Here is a 23,231-nt window from a genome sequence, read left to right on the forward strand (position 1 = left end):
CTGCAGGGGAAAATGAGTTTCCCTTTTCAAAAAACAGTTATTAGGGGATCAGGTATGGTCATTACAACTCGCTACATAAAGTGACTTATCGGGGGGACAAACAGCAAAAGGAAAGCATTCATTTGAAAAGGGAAGGTATGGAAGATATGTAAAGAGTGACAAAAAAGAAGTGAACAGGCTAGAAGGAGTCTCCTGAATTGCAGGAGACCTGCAGACTCCGAGGTGTTTGGCTGAAGAACATCTGCCTTTGTCGTACCTGAGCTAGTGGCTTAGTTCCACTGGTTTTAAGGGTGAGTATGAATAGAATTATGGGAGAAAAAAAATCATCAATGTAAGACCTGTAGAACTGGGGGAAGAGGAGAGAAATATTTTTTGAGATATCTGTGGTTTGATGGGATGTGGAGGGATTTTTGCACTGATGGTCACAAGGGGCACCACTTTCTCCTCTTAGAGGTGCCTTTGGAGGGAAAACGAAACTGAGTGTTCAAAGAGTGCTATTTTTCTGAAACATGAGTACCAGAAGTATGATTTTGGTTGAGGGTATTAAGTAATTTTTAACATAAGAAGCTAGAAAGAAAAAAATGGGCAGTGGTGTGGCAGAGCCTAAACGGAACTTTAAACTAACATATTCCATTACTGGTGTTGGAGCAGGATGGAATGCACCATTCCTCCCCAAACATTTTCCTTGTTGTGTCTTCAGGCCTCCTTCAGAAGGCTCTCGGATAAATAGCTGCGGTAAGTTGGCATAAATGAAACCGTAGGATGTTTTTTTGGCCAAAAATTAAGAGCTTGGATGCCTTCTACCATGCAAACTATTGGAGGAGCAGTAGAGGTAAATTTAAAAAGAAAAAAAGTGGATATCCCATCCCTGGAAGTGTTCAAGGCCAGGTTGGATGAGGCTTTGAGCAACCTGGTCTAGTGAAAGGTGTCCCTGCCCATGGCAGAGGAGTTGGAACTGTATGATCTCTAGATCATGTAGACCTTCCAATCCAAACCATTTTATGATTCAGTGAACTTACAGAAAGGGGGAGACAATAAAATTGTCAAAGAAGAAGTGGTCACTGGAAGAACAGTGTTGGTTTGGGATGTTTGTGGTTGGTTGGCTTGGGTGGGTTTTTTTTGGTTAATTTGTCCTTTTTTTTGGCCAACTGTTAGTCTGAGAGGGCAGTGTACAAGTTTTATTTCTATTAGCAGGTTAGTGGATGTTACAATTGAAACGAGCATTCGTGTGGGGATTGGTGTTTGTGAGGTGGATTCATTGATACAGTTGGGAAGGGGAAGAAGCTTTCTGCCTTGTCCTTTTCAGCTGTCCCTGCAGTGTTGATAGGGCAGCACCAATGCACTTCTTAGGGCTGCTTCGGGCATGTCCTTTTGACCTTTGTTTGCTGATTGCTGGCTCTGTTGTTTGGTAAAGTCACCCATCACTGCCCTCGTGCCCGAATTCAACCGTCCCTTCCTGTGGTCTTGCGCTCTTGATGCTGCACCTGTGCTCCACCAGCTCAACACTCTCATTTGAAAAGGATCCCAAAGAGGACAATGCTGTCCTCCCACTCTGCTGCTGCCTCAGCTCAGCCACTGCCCAAACCAGCACTCATTTTGTGAAGGGTTTGGTTTGTTACACCATTTGTGTTCAGGCTCTTCCAGTGAAGCAAACAGATTATCTCCCAGTGCACTCCAAAAGCATGTATGCAGGAGTGAAGTTTACTGAAGGTCTGTGAACCATGAAGATGTGCCTCAGAGGTCTCAATGGGACACGTGAATGAGTAGAAAACCAAGTTGGAAACAAGGTATTAGGAAAACCTATTCAGTGCACGCAGTTGTTTCCCTGCAGTAGGGAGCACCTTCTCCTTCTCTTCTTGCAATCTTTTTCAAGTGTAGATCACTCATGTTAAATATATAGCTGGGAACATCTTGTGTTAAGTAGAGATATGAACCTGAACAGAAGAAGAGGTCAAGCGTGGAAATAAATTCCAGTCAGTACTGGATGATTGAGAAGTCCCTTTTCTCTTGCTCCCTCTTGTTTGGAGAGGTGGTGCTTGAATTCACTTCAGAAATGAGGAGGAGAAAAGTACAGCTAGGGTTTCCTTTAAAGGGAAAAAAAACTCAAACAAACAACAACTTACTCTTTAAATTCACATTAACATCTGGGAGTGGGTGGCTCAACCCTGTAATCATCTGCATCATCACATTACATTTTCCTGATCAGAATACGGAATATTAAGTGTTGTGAATGTGCACATCACACTTGAATTTTTATATAAGTGTTCTTGCTGTTTAGGACACTAGCATTTGACGGGTAAACAAACTATTTGAAATGGTTTAATAAAGCCTTATATTTGGTACACCTAGTTCTGTGGACCGCCTTTGGAAAAGAAGATTGATTTCTCCCTGAACCAAAGCCTCTTCCCAGTTCTTCAGTGCCTCAATGTACTTTGTGGTGACAGCAATGAGCACATTCTGGTTATCACTGAGTGGTTCAAAGATGCAACGCAGGTGTGACGTGCCCCTTTCACAGACCACAGCTCCACAGCAAGCTGTATTTAGCCATATTGTGTATGTGTTTGAAGGGATTAGTAATAGATTTTTGTTTTTCCTTTTTTTTTTCTTGGAAGTCATTGGAAAGCAAAAGACTAAATCTATTTTGATTTCACTCGGGACAGATTAATGGGTGTCAAATGTTATACAATACTTGACATATCCACTGCTGTTAAGTTGGCCGTGGCAAAGGGATTACCCGATAATGAATCACCAAGCTCTTTAGCCATTTAAAGGGAATCGTGCCGCTTCCTTGCCCTGGTGGCACTCCCTTCCCTGCCCGGGACCTTCTTGTGACACTGCGTGTTCGGGTGTGGAAAACCCCACGCAGATGTGCAAGCTTTGTGTTCGCCTTCTACCTTGCTAATTGTTTTTGTGGGATTATTCGGATTGTGTAGAAAGCTTTTTCCAAATCCCCTTTATTACTGAAGTTATTGTTGCCAGCAGGAATAAGATTAAAGGTGCTTAAGTCTGTAGAGTTGTTTCTAATTTGTACGTGTCATTTCAGTGGCATTTGAACAGAACTCTGTCTCTTCCCCTCCCTTCTCCCCTGTGGTACTGTGCTTGAGTTAGGGCTGAGAAGCCAAGCTATTGGAAGAAAATTCATTTTGTTCCCTAATTATTATGCTGGCACTCGGGAGATAATTTTTCCCTTCATGCACTGCCAATTAATATGCAAATGAGCTGATAAATATTTATACCGTGATTTAAATTATGCAGGGAGCGCTTTCAGTGTACTCTGCAAATGAATTGTTCATGGACTTCAAAGTGCTGGCTGCTGTGCTAACGAGAGGAGATTTGCATAAGGCCCTAATCAGGCGCATACTGATTAAGCTTCATTATGGAAACTGCCAGCTGCAATCTTTGTTTCTATTTTATTACAAAAAGGGGAACTTTTCACGCTTCAGTCGCCTTGACAATGTCAGACACAGCTAGTAGGAGAGACTAAAACTCCACACAGCAACTGAAGTTTCCCTGTTCAGTTGAAGATTGCTATGGTGTAACTGAAGTTGTATTTCTCCCCCCACCTCCCCACTCCCTTTCGTGTTCGGTCAGAGCGGTAGTGTAGATTTGATAGAAATTGCCATTTTCCCGTTCCTTGGACTATCTGAACCTGTAGAGGAGACCACAGCAATGCTGGACTGCAGCGACTACGTTCTAGGTGGGTACCAGCTCAGCTCTTTCTTACGGACACAGAGGCTGCGAGATTGACTATGCATAGAGGCTTAATCACATATGCAGAGTCTAGAGAGGGTATTTGGGAGGCTGGAGCTCACCAGTGAATCGGCAGCAAGTAGCTACCTGGTAGATAGATAGCTAGATCTGTACCAGGGAAATACATGGCTTGTTTTTTGTTGTTGTTTTTTTGTTTTTCCCCTCCCTCCTTTCCCTTGCTCCAGGAAAATTCATTTTCTCTGCACAGACTTGGATGATATTAATACAGACTTTTTGCTTTTAGGATTTCAATCTAAGAAGCATTTGGCTTATAACAAACACTGGACTTGACTTGCATATCCTGTGTTATGAATTTTCAAGCATTAAAATGAATGAGAGGGGAGCCTCAGTCTCAAAGAATTTAGTAACTGTATTGAGCCATTCCACAACAGAATGCACGTTATGTCTGTGTATTTTTAATATAGCGAGGTTCTTCGTGCGTAATAGAAAACAAGGTGGAGTGCACAGTGGTTGCCATTGATACCGTTGCAAGCTGTGCTTAAGGTTACTGGGATAATATATTTCCTGCGCCGAGATTCCACCAGGACTGCAGAACAGACATGCCATAATTTCTTCTTCATGTCTTTTAAAGCTATTTATAGCAATGGATCATCCCAATTTTACAATAGGTTTTATTTATTTTCAAGGCTTTTTCCACAAAACTCAATGTGTGTGTGTGTATGTATGTATTTATTTATTTATTATTCTTTTCATTCCATCCTACAAGTTCACGTAAGAACTTATATGTCAAAGAGAGAGAATATATTTTTGGATGGCAAATTTTGCAGCATCTGAATATGTTTGCTTCTGAATATGATGTGAGTTTTTTTAAAAATTAATTTCTAAAGCATTCTTGGCATGTTTTCACTCACATTGTACTTTGGTTTTTCCATGCATATCAATGAATCATTTACTGCTGGTGCTGATGGAGCATCAGGCAGTTTCACTTTGATGGGTGAAAGGAAACGGTTAATGGCGATATAACCATGTTAAAATTTTCAGTGTTTTACCAGCTGTGTACAGTCCCTGATACTCCAGGTTAGTCCAGTGTCTGCTGGTGCTTTCTTCTACATGCCTTTGGAAACGCTCCTGAAGGTGTGTGAGAGCCTGGCACAGCACTGCCTGGCCACACCTCAGCCCTGCTAGCAGAGTAGCAGTCCAGAATGTATTCGCTCCCGAGAGTTTGATTTCAATCATGCACCTGCTGCTCTCGATCCTTCCTTCTGTGGAGTTTGTTTTTTAGATAATGTTGGCAGAAGTTGTTGCCTAGGGCCTTTATTTAAAACCCGAGCAAGATCTGAAGGAAGAAGAAAAGGTGAAGGCATTAAGGTTTGGGGTTTTTTTTTAGCCCACTTCATTTGTTTATTCTTTTAACTTTAAAGCAGAAATTGTATGAGCATGTATAAACCAAATAGCCTTTTTATTTGACATATAATGAGTCTGTAGGTTCAGTATCCTGCGGATATGAGTCTGTTTTGCTGGTAGCAGTTTTGTGCTTCAGATGTATGTCCTACCATTTGCAATGGAAATAGCGCCATTGTTCTTGATACTTTACATGCAGAAGGCCCACAGACTGAACAAGAAATAGTCAGCTGGTGAAATAATGGATGCTATCCTTCCTTTGAACCTGAGCACTACGAGAAAGATGTTTCTTCTTCCAACTTGCTGCTTTTTCGCAATAGCAACATTTGAGCTCTTTGTTAAGGATGGATCTTTACAATAAAATATTCCTCATTTAGACAAGCTTTTGGTAGTTAAGTAACCTTTAAGTATATGCCTAGTACTAGAAAACACTGAAAACCTTTTCTAAAAGGATTTATTTTGCAGCACAGTCTGACAGAAAATTATGTCTTGCCTTGCTTTATGGAAGGAGGTCTCTACAGTTATAACTTTGTGTAACTGAGCAAACTTGCTCATCATGCAGGAAGGCTCCTTATAGGAGCCTCCTTGTATAGACAGAACAGTCACTGCCTTGCTTGGAGTTCTGTGCACAGGACACCTGTGTCCCCTCCTCTGGGTTTCTACCATTAGTATCCTGCACTGCAGCTCTAAGTTTATCCAACAAACCAGCAACAGGAGGCCCTGAGTTGTTCTTCTTGCATGAGTTTTCTGAAGTGACTCAAGGAATGAATCCCATGTTGTTGAGAGACAATCTTCTCAGCCTGTGCTCTTCCCTTTTGTGGTCAGTTGTATGTTGAGTTCAGGCCACCCCTCTGCTCTGGGCTTAAAAATGTACATTCTACATCCAGTAGCACCATGAGTTAGCCCAGTTTCCACAACCAAATGTATTTGACTTGTAAGTTCTCTTTGCTCATTTTCCGGTCAGGTGGGGATTCTTGATGTTTGCATCAAAAGCAGAGACTCCCATTCGGTGTCCTCTAAACACAAACTACTTTCAGTAGCCCTCTGTGTGTAAAAGAATGAATTAATGCTGTTTATCAAATGCATGTTGCCTGTAATCACTAAATAAAAATGCTGTTTCCACAAGAGTAAACTCAATTTAAGGGATATGCAGTGTCTAGATAGAAATGTACATTGTATTTATTTTACACACAGGTCTATCTGCAGAGAGGGCTGTGTCAACAGCAAACATTTCTTAGCACAGTTCTGTCTTTCAAGACTGAAGTCACAGCTTGAATATGCTAAGCAGTAGTTGTGAAAAACAGGGCAAAACTTACAGTTTCTTGCTGAAGTGTAGACCAGCCGTGCTTAACTGCAAAGTTTCTCCTCGCTCTCTCTCTCAAAAAGCAGTTTAACAGATCTGCCTTTATATTAAGAGTAACACTGATAGTTCAGATCTCTTTTACAGGTGGTTGAACATTTGAAAGATGTAAGAATAGGCATAGGAACTTTCTGAGAAGAGTTGAGGCTCTGGAGGGCATATGTTAACTTGTCAGGGGAAGTTTCCTGCTTGTTACACTCCTCTGGGTTTTCAAGGCTCTATTGGGTTCAACTGCCACGGTTGTTTATGTGGAAAATTATATTAGTTTTAAAAATATTGATCACAGAATTACAGAATGGTTTGGGTTGGAAGAAAATCATCTGGTTCCAGCTGAAGGCAGGGATACATTCCACTAGACCAGGTTGCTCAAAGCCCCATCCAACCTGGCCTGGAATTCTTCCAGGACTGTGGCATCCATGCTGTCTCTGAACAACCCATTCCTGTGCCTGACCACCTTGTTATCCTAATAGCCAGTCCAAACCTGCCCTATTTCAGTTTAAAGCCATTCTCCCTTGTCCTGTCACTACATGCTCTTGTAAAAAGTCCCTCACCAGCTCTCTTGTAGGCTCCCTTTAGTTACTGGGGGGCTGCTATAAGGTCTTCCTGAGCCTTCTCCAGGCAGAACAACACCAACTGTCTGTCCCCACAGCAGAGATGCTCCATCCCTTTAAGCAGCTTGGTGGCCTCCCCTGGGCTCGCTCCAGCACGGGCATGTCCTTCCTGTGCACTGGTGTCTCTGGGTAGTAGCAGGTGACGGTACATGGCAATCGTGCACCTTCTCATTTCCAACTCTCACAGATGGCCAAACAGTGAAGTGTCTGGGCGTTCTTGGAACTATCTGGGGTGAGGGGAAACATGCAGCAGTTAATGCTGTTGCTGTATTCTTCTTCAGTCCATTGGTATTTTGGAAATCACTCCTTTGATGAAAGTACATGGCAGAGGTAACCTTTTAAGCACCTTGCCAGAGAATATCCTGGAATAAAGAGTTTATTTTAAGCTCATTGAACTTGATTTTGGCAAGTTATGGGAATGGAAGAATGGGCTTAAGGATTTGCTTACACTTCATTTTATGAACTGCTCTGTCTTGAGGTTCTGTTGGTATTTTTGGTTTGTGATAATGTGGCTCACTGGGGTTGGTAGCAAGGAAGGAGGAGGTAATAAGCTGGAAAGCTGAGGCTGTACACAGAACATCTGTATAGATTCTTATAAAAAGGAAACTATATTCTCTATCTGCTGTCTGGAGAGGCCCTCTGCATTACACTACATTCAGCTGACAGGCTTTGAAACCAAGAACAGACTTTGCAATTAATTCATCCAGAAGGATATAGAAAATTACTTGCTTTATATTTATATGGCTTTGCACTAATATGTAGGAAATATAAAATAACTTAGTGTTAGTGACATTCCAGTACAACAGAAATGCAGTATTAGGAAAATGGCATCCATTTAATTGTAATGACTGAATTTCCTTTCTCTTATCAAGGTGGGGTGGGGGGGACAAACACAAGAATAATGTAGGCCATGGTGGTCAGACTTCAGGGGTTTGAATCTTGCTGTAGTCATTATTCCTTCATCCCCCTCTCCTTTTTTTTTTCTATGACTTTCATTGTATTGAAAATTAAGTTCCTACCTATCATTGCCCTCCAGCATGCTGTCTTTTATTCTCTAAATACCACCTTTTCACATATGGGAATAATGACAGAAAAATTTGAAACAATATTTATCTGGCAGATTCAGTGTTGTGTTCTGCTTCTGGTTGCTCTTTTTATGTTATAATCTGAATTAGGGTAAAGTACATAGGAAATTTCTGATGTTCTGTACTTCCCCTAGGCAAAAAGGTATGAATAGATTTGGGGATTTTTTGCTATATTGGTTTATCTTTATTTCTGTTTTAATGCAGACTCAAGAATGAACAATCCGTCAGAAAACAGTAAACCATCAATGGAGAGTGGGGACGGGAACACAGGTAAGAAATGATGAATTGGTGCACAGATATTTTTCTGGTGGAATTGAATGAATATTAAAAGCCATATTTCTTTACCAGCTTACTGGGATAAAAAAATATCAAACAAAAAAAACCCCAAACCCCACACCCACTGTTTTTAGAGACTTAGGAACAATTTTGTCATTAACCATATTCTATTGGAGCACTACCCACACAGTCTTAGATTCCCCTTCCCCCTTTTTCTGTCTGTAATGTTTATGACACTACAGAAGACCTGGTGGCATTAGCTCTCCGTAAGTAGTCTTGTTTTTTCCTGGCAGAACATACCTTCGGCACTTCTAACTTCATCATTTATTTTTGGGTTGAAATTTTCCCTGGCAGATGTGGGCCACTGCCCGATCTTGTTTCCATTTTAGATTTCATTCAAGCTGTCACAACAGTTCTCAAGAACAAGTCAAAGGGAGAAAGGCTAATTTCTCAACATTAAAAAAAATGTTACCCAGCTTTTCTGTAATTTCCTTGTGTGTTAGATCAGAACCTTGAAAATTTAGTAAAATTTTGTGCCAGGGCCAATGTGCCTTTTGGTGCATCCTTAAGATGACCGAATTCTAAGCCACTGGAGAAGGTTGTTACGCCTCTATAGCTTAAGCATTCTATCTGATGCGTTAATTCTTTTCTGGACGTGATTTAATGTTCACTTCAGAAGCAAGAGAAATGACAATTCTGAATGGAAAGTAAATAGTTTAACCTGACTCAGAATCTTTTCTGAGCTCAGAACAGCATTTGGGAAGAGAAAATTTTAATGAGAAGGAACTTGTTGCTTTGAGAGAAGTCTCATTACCTTGTATGAGGGAATATTATTTTTCCTCCTTGTGGTTCAGTAATAGGAGTTTAAAATAAAACTCTGGAGTTGTGATGAAATTAACACTATATTTCATTCTGTACTACTGTCTCCCCAATCTTTGTGCAAGGCTTTAGTACAGCTGAGAGTGACTAAATGTTCCCAGTACTGATCTGAGAGGCTGCATGTTTTCTGCCAGTGCATGGGGTCAGTCCAGATGTGTGTTTTGTCGCTGACTTCTCAGGTTTTTTAATTGTCATTGTATTTTTAGTAGGAGAGGTATCAATTCTTTCTGTGCACAGAAGTGTTTTGTTATATGTTTAATACTGTTTTAGGATGATATAAAACAGTATTTCCAAAAACATATGGACTGTAAATATTTCATGATCATAAACAGCATCAAGAGAACAATGTTTTTTAAATATCCCTGTAGACTTCTTGTGGCTGGAGGTTGTATGTAAACTCCTGAGAAAATTCAGATTTCCTCCTCTTTATGATCCCAGTTCCCAGCATATGCTTTTTCCAGAGTGCATTCCCAACACCCTTCCCTCAGTGCAGCTTTAACCAGCAGTTTGACCTAAACTGAGCTGTTAGGAGGAGGATTTGTTTTATTCAAAGGTAGCCCTTAAAAATAAATCCATTATCACAGAAGCATTGCACCTGCTTCTGCAGAGCCCTGACTCGGCTCTCCAAGGCAAATATTTCATCATTGTGAAGGTGGGGGTCGTGACATAGAATGGATGGATTGTAAAGCTGCATGTAGGTCCTTTCATGTTAAAAGGGGATACAATGTCTATATTTTTTATACTCTAATAGTAAGGTTAGTTATTACAAAAGTTTGAGTCATATTGATGTTTGGAACTTCGGAACAATTGCTTCTGTAGTTTAAATGTTACCATTTAAACTACATTTTCAGTTTTGTACCCTGATTTTTTTCTAAAATAATCTAGAATTTTTGAGCACCCTTTGTTCTACAGTCATTGTTTTGTTTTTAAATATAGAGCTCGTAAACCGCTGGAGATAGTGATTGATGGCATTTGTGATGTTTTTTGGGAGCTCAAGCATCAGTTGTATTAGTCAACTTGGCAAATGTTAAACCCTGAAAGGAATACTCACAGAATGTCATTTTAGTCTTCTGATCATGGTGCTTAGGTTATGGTTCTGGACTCAGTGCTTACTTAGTGGGAAAAAAGTCAGCTTTCAGCTTGGATGCTGAGGAATTGGGAGCACCATCGATTTTTCTTCAGTGCCTGTGTTCCTCAGATGTGCTCCCCAGACAATGTGTGAAGATGATTTTTATAAACAGTCAGAGTTCTTATTTTTGTAACTTCCTGCAACTGCCTGTTTTCCAATGACATTTGTAAATCACTCGAGTCTGTTGTGCAAACACTACTAGTCTATCTTTTAAACTTCAGTGGATGTTTGTTTGGGTCATTACTGTTTTAAACTGCAGTAAGATGATACAACTTGAAAATTTTAAGAGAGATTACTGTAGGGCATGAATTTACATTTGGCAGAGCTAGTGTTCCCAGGAAAAAACAACAGTTGCCACTGGTAAAGATGACAACATCAGTATTTCTCTGAGCTAACAACTAAGTTTCACATAGTTAACAAAGTCGGGTTTTGTATTTTGAGCTTTGACTATTTAGGGAACATAGTAAAGTCCCCTAAATATATCAGACACAATACAGTGGCTGAAATAGATTATAACTTTAAAATCTTTGTGCTAGCTGGGCTTCCCTTTTAAGCATCTCAAAAAGCAACCCATATTTCAGACCACTTAAAAACAACAACAAAAAAAATGAGTACAGGAGTTGTTGAATGGCTGTTTCCTTAAGAAAGTGAATTGATCCACTGGTCGTCAATATTGTAGAGTTACAGAAATCTTTTCCAGTCTTTCAGTTGTGGGTGGACAGTCTGTGGTAGTAGCTACTGGAAAAAAGATAAGTAAGAAAAATGTCTTACAGTAAATGGATAGTCTTTTGATGTACTTTTTATAGGCTGCAGCATAAAATTTTCCAAAACATCTCAACCTCTGTTTGTTTGTTTAATGCACCTTCTCTTTTAAAAGCTATGTGAATGCAGCACTATGAAAGCCAAGGTTATAATGACTATAGAAACTGTAGTATTTGGACATGTGTTGACATAGCAGCAAAATAATAGTTTTTGTAAGTATTTGGAAGGATTTTTAAAGGTTCTTGTTTGCATTTTTCATTTCCAGAGACTGATTTTTTCCAGTTTCCATAAGAAGGAGGTCTATAGGAAAGGTACCATAAAATATTCTTCAACTGCTAAAATTCTGGGCAAATATTAATATTAATATTAAACTTCTTATTAGTAAATGTGGACAAGGAATCAACAATTCCTCAACACACTCAAGAGAGCTGGAGAGCCAGCAGGGAAAATGTACCGGTAGTGCTGGGAGATGTCCCCCAGAGCACAGTGCACATCCCCCACTAGTCAGCTTTCAAATCTTCTTTCTTCTTCATTCCTTTCCCTTTCTGAGTTCTTTCTTGCACCTTACTCTACATTTCCCCAGACCTGGAGTTGTTCACTCCTCTTCCTTTCTTATGCAATTTGCAAACTCAGACTGAAGTCTGATGATTCTGTTCTTGAATTCTTGAAGTTAAGTTGTTCTCCTGACTGCAGGTGTAATGTTACCTTGCCCGCTCCATTTTGTCATGCCTTTACCCTCTGCAGGTACAATTCCAAGATGGCATAAACTAATCCAGTTCAGGGTGTCCTGGTACTTAGTGTTCTGTTCCTTTTCTGGAGAGGCACTGTATTAGTCTCCATCCAAACCACCTCTGTGAAGTAGTTAAGCACATGACTGAATTTATGCCAGAGTTAAAACGTGCTTAAGTTGCACTGGACCTCGACTATAAGGGTGAAATTTCATCCTACAGTTTGACTCAGTCTCAACAGCTCGCTGAGGGTGGAGCACCCAAACCAAACCAAACTACTTATGAACTACCAGAAAGGGCAGGACAGGGACAGTGTAGTTGGAACCAAGAAGAAAGTAGGGATGGGACATAGAGAGGTCCACTCCTATTGAGTAGGAGATGGAAGATACATGAATACTTGGGATTGTTAAAACCCAAGTGCCTGTGATTGCATCTGCTGTGCCTATTAATCATCGTGGCTTTTGGTATTGAACTCTTTATCTTGAGCAAAAGTGGCATGCTAGACTCACTTCATTTTCCTTTCTGAGCTTCAGAAGCCATAGGCATCCTGTCATAAATGCAAGCGACCCAGGCAGCGTTCCTTCCAAAACTAAAGCTTCACCCACATGGGGAGGGAACACTGTACTTCCAAACACCAAAGAAAGTTTAAGATGCAAGTAGAAGAGAGAGTGAACAGGTGTAGTGTGGGTTTTTTTTGCTCTGAGTTTGGTTTTGGGAGGTCTTGGAAGAGGGAGTCGGAGTCTTTCAAGTTTGAATTTAAAGAATATGTTTTCTCTCAGTGCCCAGCTAAGTTCTTTATTGGGACCCATGGAGATTTTGAGCTCAGTCTTGGAGCTTGCCTTGTTCAAAACTGTCACGTAGGAGGCTTGTTTCAGGTTTCCATATTTAGAGTCAGCAGAAGTGTTAAGTGGAGCATTTTTTCTGCACACGTGCTCAGTAGTGTTCTTTTAATATGGTATCGTGATTTGAGGCTCCTTTTGGAAGACAGTTAACTAGAGCAGCTTCACCTGTTTACCTAAGGTGAGGCTTCCAGCCCGTCCTCTCAGAAACAGATAATGTTTGTACCCCCTGCAAGTTTCCAGTTGGAATAAGGAATATCTGCTTTACAGTAGGTTTTCTTGTCGGTATTTTTTTCGTACTTTGGAGTCCCCAGCCATACACTGAAAACTAATTCAAAACTTCTGCTTAAAAGGGGAGGTGGTGTATTGTTTCCTTTGAATTACAGTAGCTGTTTGTCAGGAGTTATTTTTATATATTTATCCAATCATCTTTCCATTCTCTTTGGCCTTCTGCGTGAAAAGAATTCTGCAGTTTACTGGAAAGAATGAAAATTCTTCTAGCTTTTTCCAGCAGACCTTTTTTATCTACCTTTCTTTGGAGAAAGTCAACCAAGTTGCATTCATTCAGGATCAATTCAGGCTAGTGATAGTCCTTCCGTTCACTTTGAATTGGAATTTTAAACTCATTAGGCAAAATAATTTTACGTAGTTAAAGATGGAATATTTTTAACACATATGTCTCCAAAATTTGTAAACCTTGGCCCAAAGCATAGAATTGAGAACTCTAGAGTAGACCAACTCTTCTCCCACGGCATCTCCACCAAAGATGCATCAAAAGGCCACCTTTTTATGTCCTACAGACTATCTCCGCTGTGTCTGTATTTAATTGGGCAGTGAGTCAATCTTTGGAAATGTTATCTGTGTAAGCTGTTTGTAGGTCAAAATAACAATGTAAAATACTGGGTAGTCTATTTTACTAATCACATTTTATGCCTGCTTGCTTTTGCAGATGTTTCTAAGGAATAGCAACCCCCTGTTGTTGTTTAACAACTGTGACTCTTTTGCTTAGTAGATAACCTAGATTTTTATGGCAAAGAATGTGGGTGATGGAAGGAATTTTGAAGTAGGAGTTAGCTGAACACCTGTCCATAGACACTGAACAAAATCTGATTGTCATGAAGAGTAAACATGCAAGTCTAAAGCTGGTTTTGCCATGCAATTTTAAAGATTGTATCATCTGTTCTAGAAATTCCACACAGCCTGATACACTTGGAGTCTCCCTGTTCATTATTAGCCACTGTGGGTAGTAACACCCTACACACAAACCTTCTTTTCAATAATTGCTAATGTTGATTTTATCATCTACCCTCAGAATAATTCTTAAAAGTTTCTATTTGTAGTACCTCCTGGCAGAAAAGAATTCTGTGGTACTGTCTTGTGGAAAAAATGCTGGGTATTTTTCTTTCCCTTCTCACAGCCAGATTATTTTGGGCTTGTTTGGGGGTTTTTATGTTTTTTTAACTTTTTAGGACGAAGTCTTCAAAAATGTAGGAAAATAATCAGATTTTAGTTATACAACAGGGAGTGAAAACAGAAGCAAGCCCAGGCAGTTATCTTACCTAATGAGAGCTTTGCACAAATTTTAATGGAAATGTGGAGGTATCTTTTATCAAAAGAGTAAAACTGTGACCCATAACTGCTATGTATATGTGGAACTTCTATTTTCATCAAGTATTATTTTACTTGTCTTTAATGAAAGGTGACTTGATATGAACCTTGCACATTCTGAACTTGAAGATAGTTTTTTACTGATTAGAGAGTGCATGGAGAAGAGAAACACAATTTAATCTTAGCAGAGTGCACTCATTTGGTTCTCAAACCATGTAGAGAATTATGGGGTGTAGATCTATCTACAGTGTAGATAGAAACACAGATCACAGAATTATTTAGGCTCAAAAAGAACTTTAAGATCATCAAGCTCAACTGTTAACCTAACGCTGCCAAGTCCACCACTAAACCATGTCCCTGAGTGCCACATCTACACATCTTTTAAACATCTCCAGGGTACACAGAGTAGGTAAGGTAATAGAGACTGAGGAAAATACAATGTTGATTTTGTTCAACTGACAAATGCTCCATTACTGAAGCTGGGTCACTGCTTCCTCAACCCCCTTTCAGCAAAAAATTCAATTCTTATTACTCTCACAGTATTTTTCTGCAGCATAGTATTGAGAGAACAGGAGGAAACTTAGGAGTATTAATTCTTATTTTGCTTCTTAAAAGTAATAATTAATAGTTTCTAATAACTCTCTTCCTCCAGGCACGCAAACAAATGGCCTGGACTTTCAAAAGCAGCCTGTGCCTGTCGGAGGAGCAATCTCTACAGCCCAGGCCCAGGCTTTCCTTGGGCACCTTCATCAGGTAAGAGAAGATCCATTTCAAAGTAGAGGAGGCTCAGACAGCTACAAATGCAGCTGCCCTTGGCTGAGCCATGTTCTCTCTTTCTGTGAATGACAGAGAGTCATGTAATGGAACATATGGATAGACCATGCGCTTAAATAGCATGGATGGGAAAAAGTTCTTATTGTAGCCCTCACTGCAGTGCATTGTGCTGCAGAATATGTCAAGATAGGGTGAGACCTATCTGGCAGAACTACAGATCGCCTTCTTGGGGACTTGAGAATCCCTAAATTTTGTGGTGTGTGTTTTTGACGTATGGTGTGGTTTTTTTTTGGTTTTGGTTTTGTTTTTTTCAGTTGTTGTTGATTAGTTTTTTTGGTTGGTTGTTTTTTTTTTTAACCTTAATAGAGATATCAAATTGAAAGGCAAGGTAAAATTAAATCTTTTTGGGAAAGGATTGTATTGGCCCAACAGCTGCCAAGGTTCTGAAACTGTCATGTCTAGTAAAAAATGAGAAGTGTTGTTGAATGGTAGTCAGCACTATGCTTTGCTCTTGCACATTAACTAGAAGGAAAGTTGATTGTACTTACTAAGCATATATGGTTTGTGAGGGTTTTTTTTTTCTCAAACTTATTTCTATGACCTGTTTGTCAGATGATATTCAGACTTCTAACAGTATCCCTCTGTTCTGCTGCTACTATGTTTAGGGAATCAAAGCTGAATTTCAGATGTAGACTGAAGCAAAGTGGGGCATCCGTGGGCAAAGAGAAGTATAAGGGGCATTTTTTATAGTTTTTTTTTTAACCTGTTCATACTTGATGTATGAAAACAAATGTCCTAATTTCTTTCCCTTCCTCAGCACCAAGTTTAAACTTTAAAATACCGTACCTAATTGGATGACCTTGAATGTTTGAGGTCTGAGGTTGCACAGTTATTGTGGTATAATTGAAGTACTGAAGCTTTTATGCCCTCTTTTAAGAGCTCTGAAACTGCCGTTTTATTGTATGGAACATTCCACACATCTTGTCACATAATTGCAATTTTCCTAGTAGATTGGTTTATATAGGACCTAGGGAGTGCCACTGTCTGAATCTGCTGAACCAATAGGCTGTTGTAGGGTGCCTTTCTGTGGAGTTTTCATGGGAAGGAAGGTGACCAGTTTTCATGGGTTATCAGTGTGTGTTTAACATGGAGACATAGAGCTGGTCTGCAGAATTTTGTGTGTTTGTTTTACTCTTCATTTTGTTATAATAGATCGACCCAGGACAGTAATTGTGTTTAGCACAGTGCTTTATCCTGCTTTGGAAATGTATGTATTTAAACAGTTGTCAGGTTCTTTATAACTTTGTATTTCATAAAGTGTGATTCATTTCTTGAAACTGGTTCAAAGGGAGATCTCAGGTATTCTTTTATTCACCTGCAGGTATGTGGGGATCTATTGTCGAACTGTCCTCAGCTGGTGTGGCTGCTCTTAGTGGGGTGTTGTTCAACCTTAACATAGAGTGCTTTCCTCTAGACTAATGCAAAATATTAGGCTGTAGACAGCATTCAGGAACAGTTTAATTTCTAATTTGAAAATGTTGACTGTATGGTGAAAGGGGTGTCCAAACTGCATTCAGAGAAAATTTCAGGACTGTGCTGACTGTACCAGAATGAGATACATTTGTAGTCTTTTATGTGTGTTTTCTGTCATTTTAAAATGTTATTTCTGAGTATATTTTCTTGGATGGCAGGGTGGTGGTGTTTAGGTTATTCTCTGCTGTTAATCCGTGTTAAAAGCTGAGATTACATCAGCTGTGTCAAACTATATTTTGCTTGTGATGAGGAGAGACTTTTCTGAGAGTGTTTGCTTAGGTGTAGAACATGCCTGGTAAGTCTGGTACCTTCATTTAGAGAGGCAGGAAATATTTCCAAGGTGACTTTTAAGGGTCGCCTGTTCAAATATTCAGTTATTAATTTCATGTACTGCAATTTTTCCCATGCTTAAAAATATGTGTACTCTTTATGTGGGGACATGGTTTTACAGAGGCAGGAGCGCTACATTTTGCTTTGCTTTGTTGTATCCTCACATGTTGCCTTGTTTTAAAATGAGCAGCGGTTTTCAAACGTGGCTAGAGAGGGAATTCTGTACAGGCTGCAACTCTGACCTTTGAAAGTGTTGGTAATTAATTACAATAGGATTCCTTCTTTATAACTAGGAGTACTGGTAGAAACAAGGTGAGACTGATTAAAATGGTCTTCAGTAAATGAAAATACAGCATTTGTCGTACAGAGAAAATCCTTTTTAGAGATAAAATAACACTCTTTAAAAATCTCACTTTCTGAGGCATCTGTTTTTCTTCACTGCTAACCCACAAGACCTTCTTTGGACCTGTTAATCACAAACACTGAATTCAAGTTTTGAGTATACCTAAATCAATACAGCCTTTGTAAAGTGTCTCTGGTCCTCTGTATTGAGATCTTCTTTTCGGTGGCTGAGGACTGGAAATACTTGGACAGGTTGATTTGAGTATGCTCTGGGTTCTGTGCTGTGCAGGTGATTGCTCTTCTGTCATGTAGGAAAGTGGGTGAATGCAGTGTTGGGGTAAGATCCATTCTGAAATATGGGTAGGATGGCAATGACTAGAGCTTAATGGCCTCCCCTGGAGCCTGGATTTTTTGAGCAGGAATAAGACTGGGTTAGCCTGTCTACCCCAATATGCTCTATTTCAAATTCATTCATGATAATATCTAGATCCCTAGGCAGGAAGACCTTCTGCAAGAGGTAGACAAATAACACTTGTGGAAGAGTCTTAGAGATCTTTCTCAGCCTGGAGCATAACCCCTGTTTCACTGATGCAGGTGTTAGAGGGGCATGCAGTGTTCTTGGGGGAATTTGTGTTGGGACGTGGGTGGGGAGATCGTTCTTCTTACATTGTTAGTTTTCTGTGGATTCTACATTATTTCATTTCCATTTTTGCACTGTTGTAGGTCCAGCTCGCTGGAACAAGTTTACAGGCTGCTGCTCAGTCCTTAAATGTACAGGTAAAGACAGTTACATTGTGCTGCTTGTCCTTCTCTCATCGCAAAGAGCATCCTGGTCCCATTAGAGATAGTTTTTAACCTATGATATGTTACTCTGTGTTTTCAGTCTGACTGGTTTTGCAAGTGATAGGTATGAAGGAATAACAGTTTTACAACTGTAAATCAGGTTCAGGATAGTAAGCATTCAGACACTGGAGTTGTTTAAGCCATGCAGCAATCATAATTAATGCTGAATTTCAGTCAGATGTCATGTCATGAAAACTATGAAACTCCAGGCATATTTCAGGTTCTTTCATTAATTCACTTATTTTAAACATATCAAATATTACTTTGCAATTTTTCTGGAGACTGAATATAGGAATATAACATAACATTTACTATCTAAGGTGGCAGGCTTAGATTGCTTGTATAAATAACACAAAGTGATATCAAAATAAGTCGGAATAATTGTTGTTTAATAATGTACGTGAGACAACAAAGCTTTCAAACTTTATGATGCTTCAGTGTATCAGGTCATGTTCTACTTCCTCTCAGTACTGTATTAAAGGGGCAAGGGATGCAGTTTTATTGAAGACTGGTTTCAGTATTGCTTGTTATTAAAGAATGTAGGTAGTGCATTACATGAAATGCAATAGAATGTGGACCCACTTATACATAATAACAATTTGGAAAGAAGAGGAGGTATAGTGACCTTCCTTTCTAAGAGGAAGGAGGCAGAAAATTGCCTTGGTTGCCATGGTAAACTTCCATCCCTGAGAGAGATGTTGGCAAACAGGCTGTATCTCCAGTGCAGAATGTTTACAGTCCTGCGCTGTAATTATCGCTCAATGACTGGCAGAATTAATCAGAGCCTTTATGTTAATTAGCCTGCTCTGCAGTCCCCAAAACAGGTGGTGAAAAATATGCAAATCTATGCAGAATTTTAATGTTCTGCATAACCAGTTTTAATTATCATAAAACTCTCTCCCCCTCTTCATGCACTCGCGTTTCCTCCCTCATGTCTTCACAATTTCTTGTGTTTAAAAAAACAAACAACCAAACCATGGAAATAAATCAAAATAAACTTGAATCTTTTTAAATAAAGCAGCATAAATAAATAAATAAATAAAATACTAAACTTTGATTATTTAAAAGCGCTTTATGTATTATGTATTTTGCTGCAGGTAGGTAAACCTGTGAGGATTTTTAAAAAACAGTTCCATATAAACCAACAGTATGATGACTTAGAGGTACAGGATACAGATAATGGAAACAAAAATCTCCTTTCCCTCATTCCATTGTTGAGGATTTTAGGCAATGAATAATTTTAACAACCCTCTTTCTTTATGGTGAGAAGTAGCGTCAGCTTCAGTTGCATTGCGTAAAATGAAATGAGACCTGAAAATAACGTCAAATAGTTACAAGGGACCTGAGAGTCTCTTTGTTTTGTTTAAACTGCATTACCTACAGACACGTTTGAGCAATCGTAGCTGAGATGGTGGGCTCACAGAGCCATTGCTTAAACACACTCTTAAAATAAACCCAAGGGCTTTTTGTATGCAGATGAAAGATTTTTATTGTGCAGTGTTGAGATAGCAGTGTGTTATACATTAACATCTGTTTTACACTATAAAGAGTTGTATTTTTTTTTTGACTAGTCTAAATCTAATGAAGAATCTGGGGACTCTCAGCAGCCAAGCCAGCCTTCCCAGCAGCCTTCAGTGCAGGCGGCCATACCCCAGACCCAGCTCATGCTGGCCGGAGGACAGATCACTGGGGTAAGGTTTACCCAGGTTTACTGCAGTCAGCCTCCTGATGGCAGTATCACAGAGCTTGTCAGCGAAGGGGGTTGTCATTAACATAGCAAGAAACTTCAGTGGAAGTGGGGACAGAAGGGATCTTCCTAGAAAAATAAGCAGACTTTAATATTTGGGGTTTGTTGCAAAAGTATTTGCTTCCAAACAACTACAACAAAAAAAAAATTGTTTCTCTCTGTTCTCGGTGTCCGTCTTGACTCTGCAATGAAAGGAAAACCTGACGTGTGTACAGATAGGACAGTCACTGATGTGATAAAGAGGAATTTTTACTTTTGTCAAGATTAAAATGGGAGAACAAGACTAGATCTTATCAGATAGGTGGATGTAGAACAAAATTACGTGACCTGCTAATTCTTCCTCTTCTCAAATACATTTTGTTTTAAGTAACTTTATTAGTACTCCTTAAGCCTATTCAACCCTTCTGTTTTAACCTAACAATTCTGAGGGTTTTTTATTTGCAAGGCCTTGGGAGTAAATGTGAGGTAGTTTAGACTGTTTGGTGTTTCTGAATTGTTATTCAGTCGTTTCTAAAAAGGAAGTTTTGTGAAAGGGCTCATTAAAGAATTAGCGTTTACGTAATCAGCTTTGCAGTTTTAAGTGTTTGTGTGTTTAGGACAGTTGCTCCAAAAATGTATTTATGATTTGAAGTATTAGATTATATCATCTCTGCACTTGAATGAAATGATATCTTAATTTCAGGCTCAATTGTTACACCTTCTTCTGTATTAGCATACAAATAAACATCCTGTTTAGTTTTCAGTTAATTGCATTTGAAAGCTTTAAAAGTGAGACTGTTTTAATATGTTGTTAAAACCTGACATATTTTATTATTTTTTGCATTTCCAAAAAATATTTTTTTAATTCATGATTGTCTGCTGTAGTGAAACATTCAAAACTCCAGGGCCCTGCAGATACGGATTGTAGTAAATATGGGCATCAAGATTCATTTACATGTAAAGGAGAGACTGCTACCACCTGTTCCTCAGAGATAATGTGTGTTTGGGAAAGGGAAGGGATGTAAAGTTGCCAACTCTATTCTGTTTAAAAAAAAAAAAAAAAAGCAGATGGGGAGACTTGGAGAGAAACAAATGGAGCTCATGTTCTTTACTTATATCTTAGGGCATAATGGAAATGATGGAATATGGCAGGGATTCATGCTAATGTGAAGCAGCTGGGATGTTATCAGTTTGTTCAGTAGCCATAGCCAGCATTCCTGCTTCGCATTCATCTGGCTAATCACTTGCTGTTCTGCTGGGTGTAAATTTCTTTTCAAATCCCGGCAATACTGATTCTTTTCTTTTGCTTGCTACTTAATTACCTTTTTCCAGATACTCCTGGTAGAGTTGTGAAGAAAAGTTAGGAGTGAAGTTAGGTTCTGTAGGTTCCAGTAAGTGCAAATGTTTGCTTTCGTGCAGTTTGGTTTATGTCAGGACTCTGGTAGGTTGGTTCCTACACTGTGTTGAGTAGCCTGCTGGCTTACTTAAGGCCAGAGTCATCGGCCAGTCAATGGCTGAACCGTAGCGATAGTTCTGGGGTTGTCTGGTGAATATAACTAGTAACGAGCTAGCTAATGACTTTGTAGCTGAAGTGGCTCTTTCCATTATTAATGGCTGTGTTTTCTAATTGTTTATAGCTCACGTTGACGCCAGCCCAGCAACAGTTATTGCTCCAACAGGCGCAGGCACAGTTGCTGGCGGCTGCAGTGCAGCACTCAGCCAGTCAGCAGCACAGCGCTGCTGGTGCCACCATCTCGGCCTCTGCTGCAACGCCGATGACGCAGATCCCTCTATCTCAGCCAATACAGATTGCACAGGTGAGCCTTGAGGCTTGAGAGGGTGGAAAATAAAGACCTTTGACTTCATTTGCACCATTTTTTTATTCCCTTATTCGGTGGGTTTCTAGAGTCCTCGAGTGTTGTTAGTCGTTCCTCATGTGTTCGCAGCTGGTGAGATTGAAGTTGGTAGTCTTAGCTGCTCATCAGTTCCACTGGGCTTCTGAGTTTGTTCCAGAATCTGAGCAGATGCTGTATTTTCTGAATTTTCCTCCTTGTTGTTAGCTTTGGAAAGAAGGAAAAGCGGGTATAGAGAGATGCCCATAGAAATTGCCCATGTTGAGACCTCTGTGGATGGGAAGTGATGCTTGAGTATCACAAAGGATGGTCCTCACACCCAAATGGTGCTTGTTAGAAGCAAAATGACAGAGCTGAAGAAAGGCAGTTCGACTTGACAGATTTGTGTGCTGTTCTGGTTTGGTGCTTAATGCTCAGAGTTCAGTGGCAGAGGATGGGCACTCTTGTGTGTCTAGGGAAGAACTTGACGGAATGTGTCTGGAGTTGAAATCTGACCAGTTTTATGGTCTGGTACTACTTACCACTTAATTCTGAAGAACTTCTTGTCAAGGCAGTTCTGCTTACTAGAAGCAGCAAAGATTTTCCTGGATCTTCCAGGTTTGTGATAATTCAATGTGGAGAATGCAGTGCCACTAACTCTGTGCTTAGTATATGTAGTGTGGATGCTCCTTAGACTTGTGGACAAGGGTAAACAAATGTACAGCTGAGGCGTCTTGAGTACTACTGTTAGGTTGTTGTGTTGCTGGTGCTGAGGTCCATCTTTCCGTAGATTAAGGTTCTCAGTATGTAGTATCAGTTTGATTAGCGTAGCTGTGCAAAGTGTGTTGGATATGTAATCTCCAAAGTTGCTTCTTTTTAGAGTGAGCAGACTCTTTAAAACTGTCTGATCGTTTCTGTTCAGGCTGTTTTCTCTTGCATTCAACTAGGATGAATTGTCTAAAAAGTGAACATGAGGTCTGATTAGGGACAAGAATGGAAATGTCACAATTACTGTTAAGTCCATTGGTGAAACGTGCAATTCCTTTATTGTACTAGTCCACTAGCTGAATAACAACCTGGCTGTGCTATCAGACTTTTATTAGCTGAAGTGGCGAATTTCTGTTGGGTTGGTCTAGAAGTTCTGACCTCTCTGGCTGTCCTTAGAGAGGCCAGATTGATGCCATCCCACATTTAAGTGAGAGATCCCACAGATCTCTCACACTGAAACTCTTGTTGGACTCTGACAAGTTGTGTGACCAAATATTAACAAATCTTTTAGCAAAGGATCTCACTTCACTGGCATGATGTGGAGATGACTGAAGGATGTAGCATTCAAGGAAACTTGTAGTTCCCAAGGTCATCTCTTAATTTTATTAAGCCTTCATAGCCAATAATACAGGCAGATTTCAAGGTAAGAATGGGAAATGTCCTTGTCAAGGGAGTTGGTGGTCAGCTTCTAACT

The 23,231-nt window shown here is 39.8% G+C and overlaps 1 protein-coding gene across 6 annotated transcripts in view; it reads left to right on the forward strand.

Moving 5' to 3' along the window:
- Positions 1-3,478: 3,478 nt before the first annotated feature.
- POU2F1 (POU class 2 homeobox 1) overlaps positions 3,479-23,231 on the forward strand; it is a 59,584-nt gene continuing 39,831 nt past the window's right edge. For 3 of the 6 annotated variants that reach the window (XM_027888237.1, XM_027888235.1, XM_027888234.1), the window contains exons 1-6: positions 3,479-3,697; positions 8,373-8,438; positions 15,042-15,142; positions 18,092-18,145; positions 19,783-19,902; positions 21,575-21,754. In XM_027888237.1, the coding sequence (XP_027744038.1) occupies positions 3,670-3,697; positions 8,373-8,438; positions 15,042-15,142; positions 18,092-18,145; positions 19,783-19,902; positions 21,575-21,754 (549 nt within the window). In that variant the 5' untranslated portion in view covers positions 3,479-3,669. The remainder of the gene's footprint in view (positions 3,698-8,372; positions 8,439-15,041; positions 15,143-18,091; positions 18,146-19,782; positions 19,903-21,574; positions 21,755-23,231) is intronic. The other 3 variants (XM_027888232.1, XM_027888233.1, XM_027888236.1) reach the window with 2 other exon arrangements.

The sequence above is a fragment of the Empidonax traillii genome, unplaced genomic scaffold (assembly GCF_003031625.1).
Source record: "Empidonax traillii isolate 1590-97213 ecotype Southwest subspecies unplaced genomic scaffold, ASM303162v1 scaffold236:size2090792, whole genome shotgun sequence".
Lineage (NCBI taxonomy): Eukaryota > Metazoa > Chordata > Aves > Passeriformes > Tyrannidae > Empidonax > Empidonax traillii.